This window comes from Penicillium waksmanii, assembly GCF_028829765.1.
Source record: "Penicillium waksmanii strain IBT 27052 chromosome Unknown utg000008l:1.0-5622682.0:1.0-5626561.0, whole genome shotgun sequence".
Classification (NCBI taxonomy): domain Eukaryota; kingdom Fungi; phylum Ascomycota; class Eurotiomycetes; order Eurotiales; family Aspergillaceae; genus Penicillium; species Penicillium waksmanii.
The window spans coordinates 2,013,983-2,030,982 of NW_026643254.1; the positions used below are offsets into that span (position 1 = coordinate 2,013,983).

Sequence of the window (17,000 nt, forward strand, 5' to 3'; positions counted from 1 at the left end):
GCACGTGCCAAGCCCCCGCGATCCACTCGCTGCCCTTTGGGGAAGCACGCTAGTCCGCAAAGAGAAAGTACATCCCATTTGTAGCCGATAAGAAAAAGATACGCGATTCTTAAATTCCCCATTCCCCGTTGCCCTTCCCCTCTCAAGAACCTTGGAATTCCCCTCTCAGCTTCCCCGGATTCTCTCCATTTTGACCTGTCCTCCCCTCCCTCCAATTCCTCCCTCCCACCCACTCACCCCACCGGGTCATCTCATACGCTAAGATGGTGACTCAACCCCTCCATCCCTTCGACCCCTCTCTCCCGGAGGAGATCAAGCTCGCCGTCCGCATTCTCGAGGCGACCTTCCCAGGAGTGGAACTGCGTTATAAGCGGATTGATGTGAACGAGCCTATTAAGAAAGATGTCCTGCCATACATTGAGGCCGAGCGCCTACGACGACCTCTCCCCTCTCCACCGGCCCGTCTCCTCTACACCCTCTTTCACCGTCTCGACACTGGCGCATTTTACAAGGCTGTCTTGAACGCCGATAAGCGGACCATTGTATATGCCAAGGAACTTCCACGCGAGGTACAGGTATGTATCGTCACTTTTCTATAGGCATTTCTTTGCGATCAAGGTCCTCTGTCTAACAAGATTGTTCTATAGGGCCCCATTGACCCCGACGAAATTACGGAGATCGAAGAGCTTTGCATGAGACACCCCGCGGTTCTCGCCGAAATTGAAAAATTGCAATTGCCCGCCGGGGTGACAGTTTGCAACGACCCCTGGATGTATGGAACAGATAATGAGACCGAGTCACGGCGGCTCTTCCAATGCTTCATGTACTTGGTCGAGGTGGATCACCCTCAGAATAACCATTACTCTCTGCCGTGCAAGTTCTCCCCGGTGTTTGACGGTCTCACTCACGAATTGGTCCGCATGGACTATCTTCCTGGTGGCCCGGATTCTGAAATTACTCAAACACAGCCCTGGAAGCCTGTCAAAGCTATCCAATATACCCACGATCTGTTGGATGAACCTGTCAGAACGGACCTGAAACCGTACATTGTTCAGCAGCCAGAAGGCCCCTCGTACACATCAGATGGAAACTCAATCTATTGGCAGAAGTGGCGCTTTCGTCTCGGTTTTAACATTCGAGAGGGCCTTGTCCTCTATAACATTACATATGATAACCGCAATGTCTTTTACCGTCTTGCTGTTTCGGAGATGACTGTGCCATATGGAGGTAGGCTACCACTTGACCGATTTTGTGTGTCTCTTGACTAATATTTCGAAGATCCTCGTGCTCCATACCACCGAAAGCAAGCATTTGATGTTGGTGACACGGGCTTTGGCATGAATGCTAATCAATTGTCTCTCGGATGTGATTGCCTGGGCCACATCAAATACTTTGATGGCTACCGAAATGACTGCAAGGGCAACCCAGTTCAATTAAAGAACGTGATCTGCATGCATGAACAGGATAATGGCCTACAGCACAAGCACACTAACTATCGGACCGGTGCTGCTACCGTCGTGCGTAACCGTCAATTAGTTCTCCAAATGATCTGCACGGTTGCCAATTATGAATACATCTTCGCATACATCTTCGACCAGGCAGGAAACGTTGAACTTGAGGTCCGCGCCACCGGAATTCTATCAACTGTTCCATTTGACAATGAGAATGGCCAGACTGTCCCCTGGGGCACGAATGTAGGCCCTGGCGTGATGGCTCCATTTCATCAACACATGTTCTCATTTCGCATCGACCCTGCCATTGATGGTTTCAAAAATACTGTTTATTATGAAGATAGTGTACCTATGCCTGAAGATGATAGCAACCCATGGCTTGTTGGCTACACTACTGAGTCTACAGTTATGAACAAGGCTAGCACGGCAAACACCAGTGTTGACCGTAACCGCGTGTTCAAAATCCGCAACGATTCAATTAATAACCCCATCACATATAAACCAGTGGCCTACAAGCTCCAGACTGCGCCAAGCCAGATGCTTCTTGTGAACAAGAACGCCCTCGGCTACCGCCGAGCTGAGTTCGCTACCAAGCCTATCTGGATAACCAAATATAAGGACGACGAACTCTACGCCGCTGGCGAGTTCACGAACCAAAGTCGTCGTGCCGAGGGTGTCGAGACTTGGGTCCAGCGCAAGGATAACACCGAGAACGAGGACGTTGTTCTCTGGCACAGTAAGCTTCCTTCCAGATATATCTTTCATCTTTGCTATAACACTCACTAACTCCTATCTAGCCTTCGGTCTAACTCATAACCCCCGCATCGAAGACTTCCCCGTCATGCCCATGGAGCGTGTTAGTGTTATGCTGAAACCCGATGGGTTCTTCACCAAGAATCCTGCTTTGGATGTCCCTCAATCTGCTCAAACCTTCAACAAGTCCACTCTCCACCCGGAGGTCACCGGTGCTTGCTGCGCTCCCTCTGCCGGATCTGGATCTGGTAAGGCGAAGCTGTATAAACGCATTGATTGAGACACATTTTACTTTTGATACCCTTTCTTTCTCTGTTTCCGGCTTCGTAGCCTGGATTTTGGATTTAGATATGACATTATGAATTCGCACAGTTGAATGAATTTAATTTCTAGCTTGGAGACCTCGGTTTGTTTGAATAGATCCTCCCTATTGTTTCTCTTGTTATTGTATAGCCACAGCTGGCAACAGTTTCCCAAACTTGGAACACACCATTGGTACTAGACTAGGGTCCAGCCCAAGGTTTATCACCACTGGATATATTTTATGCAAGCCACTAGCACTCTTTGTATTTCTTCAAGTTGATATATAGAAGGTATGTGGCGTTGTCATCAGCTTTTAGATACTCTTCGATTGCTTCTCGAACTCTAATCGAAACTGAGCAAAAATCTATCCCACGCACGGGCGTAATATTCGTTTCCTGTCCAAGTTTCTTCCGTTTTATTTGGACTACTATTTGATGGAGTACTAGTAATACGTCAATTTGATCTGGCTTCTGACTCGAAGGCCATTACTAGTATATCAGTTAAATGGCAGTTCATGTTACTTTCAATTTCTCCACATGAACTAGCCCAAACCAAAGTTGAATAATGTCCAAACAAACCGACTAACTTGAAGTACATGAGTTAAAATAAGTTTTTTCCTCATTATTTCCTCCAAATAGCTCAGAGTTAAGAAATTTGACTTCATAAAAACCCAGCAGTTGGGCCAATCCTGCACCTCAACAAACACATTAGAAAAATGAGCAACCTGGTAACTTACCAAAAGACTTTGCAGTATTCATAACTGTTCTGCTGGCAATTAGGACCTCCACATTCGCAGCAATTTCAGTCGCAGTGACCTGTTTGGGTTTCCACCCTGACCACCACCTCCTCCAGTTCCAACACCACTTCCTCCAGTTCCACCACCACCTCCAGCTCCGCCCTGTCCACTTCCACCTTGTCCACTTCCACCCCCGGCAGCAATACTCACGGGTGGACTACTCTCGGGAGGACTACTCTCGGCAGCAAAGCTCTCGGGAGGAGGACTACTCTCGGCAGCAGAACTCACGGGAGGACTACTCTCGGCAGCAGAACTCACGGGAGGACTACTCACGGGAGGACTATTCACAGGAGTACTACTCCCGCCAGTTTCACTCGTAGTTCCACCCCCCTTATTAGCACTCGTACTACTCGCAGTAGTACTCGTTGTGGCAGTACTACTCGCGGTAGTACTATTTGTGGTAGCTCCACTTTTGGCAGTACTCGCGGTAGTACTATTTGTGGTAGCTCCACTTTTGGCAGTACTACTCGCGGTAGTACTATTTGTGGCAGTTCCACTGGTAGATTGGCCACTGCACGTGCAATGTTCGGAGTCCCATTTATTGCAACCAGGGGGTTTGGCCTTGCACTTCTTACACTTGCAGTTTTCATCATCCCACTCCTCGCAATCAGCAGGCTTCGGCTTCGCGCACGTCTTACACTTGCAGTTTTCATCGTCCCAGTCCTTGCAATCAGTGGGTTTGTCGTTGCACACCGCACAATCGCAGTGCTGGTTGTCCCATATCTTGCAATTGGGGTGCTTCTTTGAACAACCTCCCCCCCGAGGTCGTGTCTTTGCATTTGCATTCAACCTCGTCCCAGTACTTGCAGCTGGGCGGTCTTGGTTTATCACACTGACAGACAGGACATTTCGATCTGCATTTGCAGTTTTCCCAGTCCCAGTCGTCGCATTGGGGCTGGCGATTCTCGCACCACGGACCCCGACAACTGCAAGAACTGGGGTCCCAGCCATATCTGCAGCAATAGTGCTTCTGGCAAGAAGGTCTGCATTCAGGCTTACATTGAGTTCCACCTCCTGGCTCAGTACACGTGCAGTACTTCCAGTTCCAGACCTTACATGTAGGATCGAAATTCTCGCACCACGAGCCCTGACAGTGGCAGGTATGAGGGTCCCAGCCTTTTTTGCAGCAATGCTTTTTGTGACATTTGTCGACTTCCTGTGTCGATGTTGATGTTCCTGCAGTTGTCGTTGTATTCCCTGTTGTTGCTGTTCCTCCCGTTGTTGTCGTTGTATTTCCCGTTGTTGTTGTTGTTGTTCCCCCTGGTGATGTTGTTTCTCCCGGTGATGTTGTTCCTCCTGTAGTACAGGAGGAACAAGTTTCTGCGCTCTGGCTGGTCGCAGTATCACTCTGTGAACCTTGATCACTAGCTTGGCGGTTGATCATGAAACCATATTTGCTGTCATTGCATGTGCAACTGATTGAATCCCAAGCTTTACAACCGGGGTCTACCCTGTCACACTTCTTGTTTTTGGAGACTAGGAATTTGTTATTATAAGGTCTCTTAATGAAATCGGATGGCAGTACCTTTATTATTGTGAGTTCCTTTATATCTCTCCGTAGGTGAAGCAGAGACTAGACAGAGCAAAAGCACCATAAAAATGGCATAATTGGCCTTCATACTGAGAGTAGATATACCGGTGAGCCGTAGACTCAACCTTAGAAGATAACTTGACAAGAAAGATATAGAAAAGAATATAGCTAGCAACCTTGAAACATGTACGTGAAGTGGGTTTAGCTAAGGTCAAGGCCATGAAACATAACGGGTTAATTGTCTTAATATATACCTAGGGTTACTTCAATGCCGCTGTATGGAGACTAATAGAGCCTGCTGCCTAGGTGTGTCATAATGATCCGACGATACCTACGTGTAGGTCTAGACAAAGGCGCTTCTTGTATGTCAGGCGCTATAACATAGTCCTGTGATCCAAACTGCGGAGACATAACTTTTGTTTTACCCTAAACTCGAAAATATGGTTCTAGGCAAGCTGGGATATAGAAGTCAAATCGTGACCGATTCATGGATCGTCTGCACTAGCAACCGAGTAGTTCTAAAAGCATATATCTAATGATAGAAGAATATGCTGGAGAAAACAGCTATGTTACTGGTTGTGTTGCAAATGAGCCTATGCCCGTCGTAATACCTCAAGCCATTTGCGGGGTTCACTGTGGTTGAGTATTCCCCAGAAATCATTCTGGCCAAAGCTAGTTCATCGTAGACTGGCCTGGCCTGGCCATTCTAACGCGACGAGCCAATAAACGAATCCCCAAATTACCGCGGAGATACTATGATCTTCTTGCAATATAGTAACTAAATCTCACGCTTATACCCAGCTTCCCCGTGGAGGACTTGGCATTCTTCCAATAATGGGACTGGCTAGCATCGTTCGTCGTGCAATATAATAAGATATCCCTCGAAGGGTTTACGCATCTGTAGGAAAGAAAGCATTATGGCTCTAACTGGCGCCAGTAGGTTTACTTTCATAGCGACGAGACTTTTTCTGTAAATGCTTAGCATCGTGCGCTAGAAATGGTCAACGAAATACTAAGTAGTACCAACCTTCGACTCTTAGAACATACCAAGCAACATAGTGCTAGAGCTCGATTGCAAGTAAACACCCCGCTTTCTCTGCTGGAGCTTGACGGAACCAAAAATTGACTGCAATCAATGCATGTTGGTAACATCATGATTGGAACACGTCCCATATTACGATAGTTTGGATATGAAATTTCCATGAACATCAGTATTCTTGATCATTGGTTGTTGACAGTTGGCAAAGTTAAGGTTTTCCCTGACAATCAAGTCAGTTGCCACATAGCCAGAGCTGATGAGGCAGAATGAACACCAATAATCAACTGTATTTTTGTAGTGATAGGACTATTGTCTTAGATATGAAAATACGTAGGTGAACATCAAATAATACAGTACTTTTGTCAACACAAAGTTGATGGTAGGCTTTTTCTTTGACAGAGACGAGGAACCACGGACAATGAAGCCACGGAAAATTTGAAAACAAGGTTGCGGGCTCGGATGATTAACATGTCGTTCGTGAATTTGGCGGCAGTCATCCGCTCCGGATGCTAAATGTTAGTTTAAATTGGAGGCAAATGTTGACCCATGTTTGTGGCTAACTGAACAAGACGAGTCACTTCGTATATTATCTAGCAAAATTCGGACCTCCAAACCACTATATAGATAACTTTCTCTCCGGTCATAGCGAAGTCGGCGGCACAAACAGCATATGGGTACTGTCAGAAAGTGCTTAGTGATACTTCACATATTTGTAAGCAGGTTCCGCTGTCTGGCTTTCATGCAATGTCTCTGGATTCATTCACAAATGACAATATCCAACCACGTCTGATTCGAATTTGGGATTTAAGTCGCACCAGAGGAGTGTGAGATATGGCTCCACAGTAAAAGTAAACTTGAATGCCACGTGGAATTTACACGGGTCTGCGCACGAACCACATGATCTTGTCTTGCCCGGCCACTCAAATTTGTATCACCAAGGCGTAAAATGAGCTAGTGATCATGAAAAGCCTGGTCGGCGCTAGATTACCCCGCAAGACCACACTCTCCACAGAGATACAAGCATCCATCCTTGTTTGACTTAAGGTTGGATCCATAATTTTGCGGATGTGCTGCAGCTGAGTCGTAAGTTATTCCGTTTGCGGCACATAGCTACAGTAAAATATCACAATTACTGTGAGAATGACTGTCGAGACGAAAATGGGAAACTGTGAGCCTAGTCTTCATAAGACCAGAGTCTCATGACATAACCTAGGCGGCAAGATCATGAGATCTACTCAACACATTCTAGACTTCAGCGGGCCAAGGGTCCTGAATCTTGGCAGCTTGGCAGCTTGGCAGTATTTTCGTGGACTTTTTGCCTGAGAGTTCAGGCATTAGAACTCCTCATCCCTTCGTTTTCATCGTTTCAGGGGTACAGCGTGCGACAGCGCGCGTCACCTATAGAAAATACCTATGACCCTAAGGATCATAACATGTGCACGCTTTTTGGCCTAATGGCGCATTTTGCTGTATTTGAGCACCTTCTGACACGCCGTCGTTGTACTGGCCACGACACGGGAATATTCATATTCCAGGACTTCCCTTAATCACGTCTAGTCGTTCTTGGCATTAGGACTCGAGAACCAATCCCAGCGTCTGTATGGTGATACCGATTTCCGGAAGCACTACTCGTATATTGCTCGGCCTTCCATCAATGTCATTTTCTCCTCAATTCATCAAAAGTCATGTACAGCGAGGTGAAGGGCGCGAGAAGTTCTCAGTTCGATAGTCCGGTCCACGGGTTCGGGTGGAAAGGGGGCCGTTTGCGACTTTCAAAAGTGTCCATTCTCGTCGTCGATTTTCGCAAGCCCTCATATGCTAGATAAAAAACGTATAGCTTGACATTATTAAAAATGGGATTTTCCCTTATACTAATATCACATTCCAGGAGCTGGCTGTTTTAAACATCATGATGTCGGTTTTCATGAGCCGAAGAGACGTCGACATCAACTGTCCTTGTAACTCCAATACCACCAAAAGACGAGCTTCGTAAATTGCCATGATGCCCGTTGTCTACGTTGATAGTCGTTTCAATCCTTGGATTGCCTTGTGCGTTGAACATGAGCACATCCTCGTCAGACTCCCTCTCAAGAACACTCATTTGCTTCGTGCTTCGTTGCGTCTTGCTTTGGTTTCGTAGAGTGTCCATCTTATAATCGGAGGGGCTCGTCGTTGCTTTATTGCTCGAGTATTCTCGGAGGACCTTCTTCAAGAGGGCGGAAAGGGCAGGGAGACAGGTGCAGATCACTCCAATAGAGATTTCGGCATTGCTGTGGAAGATGGGAGAGTCAGTGGGTTTTCAAACATGCACCCTGGGCGGGGGTGTACTAGGATAACTTTCGACATACCCAAGCATATTAACCCTCATAAAGGCCAATGTGGTATCTTTCGATTTGGCGGTAATAGCAATCAGAATCAAACGGATGATACTGGATGCGACAGCCAATCCACCCGCACCAAGAATGGCAATGACTCTCATCTTCTTCTTGGTCGACATTTGAAGGCTTAAAGTCAAGGGCAATGGCAGTAATAGGACTATCAGATCACTAGTAACACTGATGACAGCGTCGGCCATGATGATAGCGTTTTCGTTCATACAACTGCCCTCGATACTGGGATCCCAGAATTTAGATATTGGGTTGCAGAGTCGAATTTTGACAATGACTGCCGGGATGTAGTAGGCGAGCATGATTCCCATAAAGGCGTAAATGAAAATGACGGCTTTGCGGAATGGACTGAATACGCGGGTCATGATCCAAAGAAGGCAGAATTTGGTGATGTATGCTGTTGGTCCGTACATGACCAATGTCACGTAAACGGTCTGTGATGTTAGTTACCGTAACACCTTTGGAATTGTGTCCAACTCACTTTTGAAAATGGAATGAGGTCTTCGTCGGGTACGTCAGCGAGATGAAGTCCTCCTCCGTAATGTCCCACTAAAAGACTGTTAGTGAGAAAACTCATGTAAATTCATGATACAATACATACTCAGGAGGGCAATTATTGAGTAGCAGACACCGAGAAACTTCGAGAGCGTTAGTTGTTATCCTGGAACTAGAGGGCAAAGTTATCCATACCCATGCCGCCATACAGGCCCCTTTGAAACAGGTTAGCTATCGTTTGAATATTCTGAAAGGAAGAACACTTACAGTCCTCTTTTCCAAACCCATTCAGAATGAACAGACGAGTATAAAGTCGAAGACCAAAGAAAATGGTCATCGTAATGATACATAGTGACTGGCAAGCATAATTCCACTTCTGCACACTGCGCTCGATGTCGGCATCGCCAGAATCTCGTGACAATAACGCCATGATGGACGGCATCATATCAACACCATAAGTATATGCTCACAGGGCCAAAATCACAGGACTCGAGACGGGTCTTTTTGGGGTCCTCTCTGGATATTATACTCGAAACAACACTTGGCACATCATCCCCCTGCTCAAGGCGCATACCGGGAGCATCTTACGACAACTAGGTTCATAATTTCTGTATTGACAGTATCCACTTCGAACTGACGGCGAACCGGTGGACTGGAAAGGTCCGATCGGCTTTTTCGAAACACTTTCTGCAAGCATGTGCCCCACGAGGGAAATTGGCAGATACCCACTCTAGACAAGATGGTCATGTGTGCATGGAGAAGTAAGCGGAAGTGGGTAGGGCGAGCATCTTTTACCTTCTATTTTAGTGCACCACAATAATATGGAGTAGTTGCCTACTCCGGTACATGTACGGAGTACTTGCTATTGTAAGTTCAAATAATTACAATACTCCAAAGTTACCTATCTAAACTATCGAAACCTGTTTCCCTCGGATAGTATGTGACAACGGATTAAGAAGGCTTAACCTTGCATGCATTCCGAATATGCATTTTTCAAAGTCTACTAGTATCAAAATAGGTCTAGCGATTAGTTTTGCCACGGAAGAGCCAAACGACCTGCTTTATCAAGATGGTTTCTACCATACTTTATTGATATCGATTGATCCTTCGATCACGGCAGTTCAATAGTAGTACTAGATAGGGCTTGGAACGGTACGGGGTCGAAACAACTTGAATAATATATATGCAGGCCAGCTTGGGACTCGGGCGTACACCGAACAACCGGGCGACTCTACTGGCAGAGGCTTAAATTAGTACGAGTACCTAAGTTGTAAGTAGTAACTTCAAGTTCAACTGTCTCCTGCTGCTCATGTCTTGCCTACGGATTTGGAGGTACCCGGGCACATCATTTGGAGAAGGGAGTCTCGTATGTAATTATGTACCGCTCTTACGTACTTCTGAATCTGGAATTTGTGTCGTGACGCGAAGGATTTCGATGCTTTTGGTGGAGCCACACTATAACACGGGAGAGGCGGAAAGTGGAGCTTGACGTAGGATCTCCACCAGTCACCTGCCCGGGGCAGGGGTTCTTGACGCTGACGATATGCAGGCTAACGGATTAGATAGGCTTGGGGGTGGATCGAGGCGGCCAGAACAGAGCGCGGTGGGAACTCTTTAGTAAATATTAGCAAATTGGGAAAGACGATGGAGAAGTCAAAAATACGAGATGGGTTCCACATACCTCTCGCACTGGTGACTTGAATCACTCGGGGACTTAAACCCGATAATCCTTCAAAGACGATCCCGGCAGATGATGAGAACTGCAGAAAAGCGTTGATCGGAAAGTCGGCACGATATGATGTCCGCAGCCCGTTCTCCAACGCTGCTCATTTCCTACTACGCTGCCTCCGCCGTTATTCTAATTTTTGTGCTCTTCCTGAAAACATGAATATTCCCGCCAGTCTGGGGAATGGGTCCCTTGGCGGATGCGGATCTTCGTCGAGGTAGGATATTGGAGGCGAAAAGCAGCGGGAACTCCCTGTTGGACCCGAAATTCACATCTATGTACATATGGAATACGGAGTACGGGTTGTGACTCGCTTTCGTTTCAAGAAAAACTCACAATTCGTACCATTCTCCGTACTGATCTTCAAAGGTGGCGATAATCAAGATATTTGTTTGGCTATTGGATCTGCGACCGTCACTTTGTTGTCGGCCGATTCAAGGAACCTGATTCAGTACAATCAATTAAGTTGTTGATGTAAACCTTGAGGGCGATTAATTTTTCGGTACTTGCATTGAGTTTCATTGACGGTCCCGCTCTCGGTGAAAGAAAAAAAGCCAATTTTGCTAACTATTTCATTTCATATCTAGAAGATGGCCATCATGTTGGGAGGAGAGGATACACCACCCGGCATATTCAATGGCACGGACGCCACGAAGAAGCTCCACCGCTGCAGCTCCTCGCAAGTTCGCGATAACACCTCTAGATCGAAGAGTTCCCCTGTTATTTTGCTTTAGAACATTTCCTCTCTCCGGTGTGGATATCGCATTCGTGCTTACCGATCGGCATGCCCCATCCTGCGAGTACATACTCATGCAGGAAGACATCGGGGGATTGAGGAGGGTAAACCTATGACGTGTGTTAAAGAATAATTCTCTTGTGGCCAAATATTCGGCTTTTCAGATGGCTTGAAAAATGTCAAGGGATCTGTCGTCTTACCTCCCAACTGATGGCATCACTGGCAATCGCGGCGAATCCGCTGTTCCACAACCACCGGAGCACATCAGTTGTCGCTTCCACGCCGGCGTGTTCAGGACTGGAATTCTCAGAGTAGGCCTTCTTTTGGGCATCCGTCATTACGGTGTCCCATTCTTTCGTGACTCCAACGCGAACAAAGAGGATATCACCCTTTTGGAAGGTGATATTGCTTTCCTTGGCAATTTCAAGAATATCCGACAAGCGCACCTGGTGCGTCGAAAAAGTCGAATATTCAATCCCCTTTTTCTCAGCCCATGTGGCATAGTCGATCAATACTCCACGTCCTATCACGCCATGACCGTTAGTTCCAGGGGCCCGGGCAGTCCGAAGGTTTGAGATAAGCAGAAGGCGAAATATCAAGACTGACCGGCAATTCCTTCCCGCGCCCAATGTTGAAGTCCGATGCGATCATTTCCACGATCGTTAATTTCTTCAGCTGTCGTTCCGCCGTAGAAAACACGCTCGGATTGACCAGGGACTGTTTGAGAAAAGTGGCGCAGTCCATCCCACTGGCTACTTTGTTCTATGTGGCTGGTCAACTTCCATGCAGGCTATGCGAGCAAAAGTCCAGACTCCGCTTATAGTTGTAACTTACGAGGATTCATCGTATAAATATCATCAAATGCAATACCTCCGAGGAGGGGCACAATTTGATGGTGACATGACTGCCGGTTGAGATTGGGATAGTCCAGTTTGGTCAACTCCCATCCCATAGTGACACGACGGCCAGTCTTGATCTCATTCGCAGCCGCCTTGGCTACCACTTCGGGGGTCAGAATTGCCAGTTTACCTAGCCCCTCCTCGTAGCTGCCAGGCTTTCCCGCCCAAACCTGCTTGGGGTTGGGAAGCTCATCAAAGGGGATATCAAAAGGAGATTGAGACATGGCTCTATTTTGATCCTCCTCGTATTCGACCAGATAGTGTCAAGAAGGGATATGTATGATTCAAGGGCAATATATCAGAAGCTGGCTAAATAGTGGCATATTCGCGGAAGAGAACCGAGTCAATCTTCGTGTGAAAGTTTCGGGAGTAATTCGGGGTGGAGCAATTGCCCCTCGTGGGTTTCCATACATGCTGCCATCCCAGGGCGTCAGTTTTGCGATGTAAATTACTAGTACTTTTTTTTATCCTTTTTGCCGAACTCGAACCATCTCGATGCTGCACTGCAGTTTGACCCCGCATAATGAATGTGGCATGCCAATAGTATTCGTTTGTTGGGATTCTGCCGTGATGTTGATCTGCATCTGGCCTGGATGGCCCATCTTCGTAAGTTTGAGGACTCGGTCTCGCCATTAATACGCTTTGTACAATGGGCCCACGCTTGTGACAGCCTTAGCCGCTGTAGTGAACGATCGGCAAGTGAGTTGTTTCTGCTCACGGTCGAACTTTATTAAAACAATTGCATCCACATGCTGGTGGGTCGGGTCCACCAAGCTGTCAACGAGTGACTTCTCTGTCTGTTGCCCCCTTGCTGGTCGCAATGAGGGAGAAGTGTGTTTTGCTCGCTCTTTTTTTTCCCGCGAACTTAGGCCTGCCTAGTCACGAACCTATGCTGCCATCCTCTTTGACCATCTAACCAGCACTCTCTCCTTTGGGCCAGACTCCGAATCGCTTCATCATGGCTCGGTTCGGGTCGCAGACCAGTACCTACAACAGGCTGGTGACCATCTTTGTTGCCATTGGGTCTATGGTGAGCTATCATCACTGGTATATATGCGCCAGCTACAAGGCTAACATATTACATACAGACCTACGGTTATTGTGCTTCAATCATCTCCAGTACGATCGGTCAGCCAGGGTGGTATACCTATTTCAACCTTCCCGCAGAAGGAAAGCCTGGATATGACACGATCACGACTCCCGTCATCTCAACTGCAAATGGTGTTTTCAGCGCTGGTGGTGCTGTTGGTACACTGTTCATTATGTGGTCCAGTGATTTCTTCGGTCGCAAAGCGAACATTCAGTTTGGTGCTTTCTTCTCGATGTTCGGAGGTGCACTGCAGGGTGGTGCCAACTCAATTGAGTATGAAAAACACCTAAGCCTCTACTTGAATGCTACCAGCCACTAACATCAAAAAGAATGTTCCAAGCAGGTCGTTTTATCTGCGGTCTTGGAATCGGTATTCTGGTCACCGTCTGCCCTATGTACCTCTCGGAGATGTCGAGTGCCCAGCGTCGCGGTTGGCTAGTCGGTCACCATGCCATCTTCCTTGTTTTCGGATACATGCTTGCTGGCTGGGTCGGGTTTGCGTGTTACTACGCGGAGAGCACCATCCCTGCCTTCGGTTGGAGATTCCCTCTGGCTCTGCAGTGTCTGCCCGCGTTGGTTCTACTTATCGGTTCTCCCTGGCTGCCACGCTCCCCTCGTTGGTTGATTTCGAAGGGGAAATTTAACGAGGCCGAGCTTGTGCTTCAGCGACTACGTCAAACTCCCGATGATCCCGACAATCTAGTCGCCAAGGAGGAGTTCTATCAAACTAAGGAGCAGATTCAACTAGAGGCAGAGAAGCTAGCAGCCTACGGCAGTGTCTGGAAGGCCGTTTTCAAGAAGCCTTCCTACCGGAAGCGCATGATCATTGGTTTCCTTACTCAGTGGGGTGCCGAATTTGGCGGCCCTCTCATCATAGTGAGTCCAAAAGTTCTGGCTGTCTTTGCAGTACATCCTGCTAACAAAGACAGAACAACTATGCTGTTCTTTTGTACACCAATCTCGGCATGGAAGGCAGTATGCCTTTGCTGCTAAGTGCTGTCTGGCTGACAACCGCCGGTAAGGCTGGCTTTAAATTCTTCGATATCATAATACTAACTCCTTCGTAGGTGTTATTTACAATCCCCTGGGTGCTTGGCTTCACGACAAAGTCAACTCTCGACGTGGTATGTATATGACCGGTTTTGCTGGTATCATTGTTAGCACGTCTTGCCTTGCTGCTATGACAGCGCAGTACGCTGGCACGACCAACAAGGTTGGGAACGGTTTCGGTATCTTCTTCATCTATCTCTATCTGGCTTTCCAGGGGTGAGTCTCAATTTCTCCATACTGCATTCCATGTTTTCGATATACTAATCCCTTCAAAGTACATGCTGTGACACTACCATGTATCTCTACGTTTCCGAGATCTTCCCTACCGAAATCCGCCCGATCGGCATGGGTTTCTCGTTGTTCGGCCAGTTTGCCGGTAAGTACATTATTCATTCCAGGAGCGAACGGCATTTACTAAAATATTCCAGCTACACTCATTCTTTTGGAAACGGCACCTATGGGCTTCGCCAATGTTGGCTGGAAATACTATCTGGTCATCATTTGCTGGTCTGCCTTCTTCATTCCCAGTATGTTCAAGACATCCAACCCATTGGATTTCTCCATGGACTAATCATGCTGACTATTTTGATAGTAATCTACTTCTTCTGGCCCGAGACCGCTCGCCTTACCCTTGAGGAAATCGCTCAGAACTTCGGCGAAGAAGTTGCCGTAAAGATCACCGATGCGACCGACGAAGAAAAGGCTAAGATCGATCGCCAAATTGGCCATTCCGGTGGTGTCCTGCCTCCCTCCGAGAGCTCCGGCTCTGCAAAGGATGTCGAGAAAGAGGGTGTCGTTACCGGTCAGAACGATGCTCAAGCTTAATTCCAGTCGATTCAGCCGAACGCTTCCAGGGTAACAGCCCCTTGAAAAGGAACTTACAATAAAATATGATAATATGGTGGAATTAGATCGATGTGGTCTCAAGTTAGATTCTTGAACCACTTGATACCTCATGACAATCCTTCGTGGGTTGCTTTTAATGATTTTAGGTAGTTGAAATATGCCTAGCAATATACTTTTCTTTTTTGAATATCTGGTCTTCTCCTTCTGTGCATCTTTCGTCACTATCTATAAGGATCTTGAACTGTGATGAATCTGAAAGTTTCTGAAACACATCTCCATGTTGATGCAATCGAAATTCTAAACGAACATAATTTCCGTCTAAAAATATGGCTGAAAAGTCTTATGTATTATACTAGTAGGACATTACTACCTAGGCAGAACCAAATTCGCCTTGGGTTTCCATCTGACGATTCAATTGGAATTCCGAGGCCGGAAGCCTCAGGCACGATACCGAGTCAGCTCGTGTTCTTTGTTTTGCCGTTTATCGTTTGTCGTCTATAGCTTCAGTTCAAGTTCTTGTTAGCTTTATATTACCTTCATCAACAGCTTCAAGTACTTGTTCCGTCTCCCTTCTTCCTATTCGGGATCATTTCACATTTCCATGACTTTAGTTGGCCTCCGTCGCTAGGTTATTACCGGATCAGGCAGGTTTCAATATCGAACATTTCAGTCCTCTTGTTATCACGATCAAGAAATCAAACTCATTCCCCGTTTTTGAAGCTACAATGGCGAACGCCGGCAAAATTTATTTCACAAACGAGCAAATCGATGCCGAATGGGCCACACATATGAAAGGTGCAGTGGCACCGCCGATTACCCAAGCGACACACTTGCCAGAGGGCCCCATCAGCCTGCCTGTTGTTAACGAAAAGCTGACAAGAGTGACAAATTGGATTGACTGGGAGCGAAGCGTGAGAGGCATTCTAATCACGAACTCCCTTTACCGCCTGATCGATAAAACCATACCTCGTCCAAGACCGACAACCGAGATGGGTGAAAATTGGTGCATGAAAGGTCGTCTTGTTGGTGAGTGACTGCTGAGCAATATCTCAATGCCTTTGTTGCAAAACACAAAGCTTGGTTACAAGGATGTTATATTCGCCGATGATATCTGGAAAGCCCTGGCCACGATCTGCAAAGGCCAACGCATCTTCTCCGACGCCAAAGCGTGGACGACCTTCACGGGCATGAGGGCTTCAGATTACAACAACATCGATTCTTACACTGTGGCTTATGCAAGCGCCTTCAACACGGCAAATGATGCTGGATTCAACATTTCTTGGAAAGGCTCTATTCTTGGTTATCTGGCTGGTGTGGCAGTCTTCAACGCCCAGGTTGCGGACAAGGCCATGCAGTAACTGAATGATGACAACCATCAAAACGTCGACTACAATAAGCAAGCGTTTGACAGTATCAGGGGAAAAGCCAAATTGGACATGTTTGACGCTGACAAATTTGAGGAAGTGCAATCTAGTTTGAGAAGAAAGCGACGTTGTGATGATGCCACAGATAATCATGTCTGTGAAGGTTGATTGTCCTCATTGAATGTTGAATAGGATCCAGGATACATTCATTGTCGTGTTAATCACATGGTTTGATGCTTGCCCAAGCCCTTCAGGAAGCTGGTTCGAATAGTCTCAGGCCATCCAGTCCTATGCAATAACATACGGATCAATCAGATCTGGTCATCATCCACTTGACGAAATACTTCTCCCGAAAATAACCATGCAGTAGGCTAGATTCACACAGAGTCTGGGCTCAAATACGCGAATATCACTTACGCACTATCATCAGGCAGAACGCATGCAGGGTTACTGGCTTGACTGAGCTTCGTCAAAAGCTGTTCTCACAAATAAACAATTAGCACTATCCCCAAAGATATCTTTTTTTTTTCAATA

At 46.9% G+C, this 17,000-nt stretch overlaps 6 protein-coding genes across 6 annotated transcripts; 4 read left to right on the plus strand and 2 right to left on the minus strand.

Moving 5' to 3' along the window:
- Positions 1–263: 263 nt before the first annotated feature.
- On the plus strand, positions 264–2,484 carry N7481_009069 (uncharacterized protein; the record flags this gene model as incomplete). Its single annotated transcript, XM_057268288.1, has 4 exons — positions 264–575; positions 648–1,227; positions 1,279–2,187; positions 2,249–2,484. 4 exons carry the CDS (start codon positions 264–266, stop codon positions 2,482–2,484), a joined length of 2,037 nt encoding a protein of 678 aa, XP_057118965.1.
- A 5,289-nt stretch (positions 2,485–7,773) lies between these two features.
- On the minus strand, positions 7,774–9,200 carry N7481_009070 (putative integral membrane protein; the record flags this gene model as incomplete). The annotated part of the gene is made up of 6 exons (XM_057268289.1): positions 7,774–8,143; positions 8,222–8,694; positions 8,742–8,809; positions 8,862–8,898; positions 8,951–8,970; positions 9,023–9,200. The coding sequence occupies 6 exons, from the start codon at positions 9,198–9,200 to the stop codon at positions 7,774–7,776; spliced, it is 1,146 nt and encodes a 381-aa protein (XP_057118966.1).
- Positions 9,201–11,064: 1,864 nt separating this feature from the next.
- N7481_009071 (uncharacterized protein) lies at positions 11,065–12,340 on the minus strand (the record flags this gene model as incomplete). Its single annotated transcript, XM_057268290.1, has 5 exons — positions 11,065–11,198; positions 11,258–11,327; positions 11,418–11,740; positions 11,824–11,979; positions 12,052–12,340. The coding sequence occupies 5 exons, from the start codon at positions 12,338–12,340 to the stop codon at positions 11,065–11,067; spliced, it is 972 nt and encodes a 323-aa protein (XP_057118967.1).
- Positions 12,341–13,074: 734 nt separating this feature from the next.
- On the plus strand, positions 13,075–13,525 carry N7481_009072 (uncharacterized protein; the record flags this gene model as incomplete). Its single annotated transcript, XM_057268291.1, has 2 exons — positions 13,075–13,146; positions 13,205–13,525. The coding sequence occupies 2 exons, from the start codon at positions 13,075–13,077 to the stop codon at positions 13,523–13,525; spliced, it is 393 nt and encodes a 130-aa protein (XP_057118968.1).
- Positions 13,526–13,536: 11 nt separating this feature from the next.
- Positions 13,537–15,081, plus strand: N7481_009073 (uncharacterized protein; the record flags this gene model as incomplete). The annotated part of the gene is made up of 6 exons (XM_057268292.1): positions 13,537–14,082; positions 14,136–14,223; positions 14,274–14,472; positions 14,532–14,632; positions 14,685–14,783; positions 14,849–15,081. The coding sequence occupies 6 exons, from the start codon at positions 13,537–13,539 to the stop codon at positions 15,079–15,081; spliced, it is 1,266 nt and encodes a 421-aa protein (XP_057118969.1).
- A 746-nt stretch (positions 15,082–15,827) lies between these two features.
- N7481_009074 (uncharacterized protein) lies at positions 15,828–16,460 on the plus strand (the record flags this gene model as incomplete). Its single annotated transcript, XM_057268293.1, has 2 exons — positions 15,828–16,124; positions 16,191–16,460. 2 exons carry the CDS (start codon positions 15,828–15,830, stop codon positions 16,458–16,460), a joined length of 567 nt encoding a protein of 188 aa, XP_057118970.1.
- Positions 16,461–17,000: the final 540 nt, after the last annotated feature.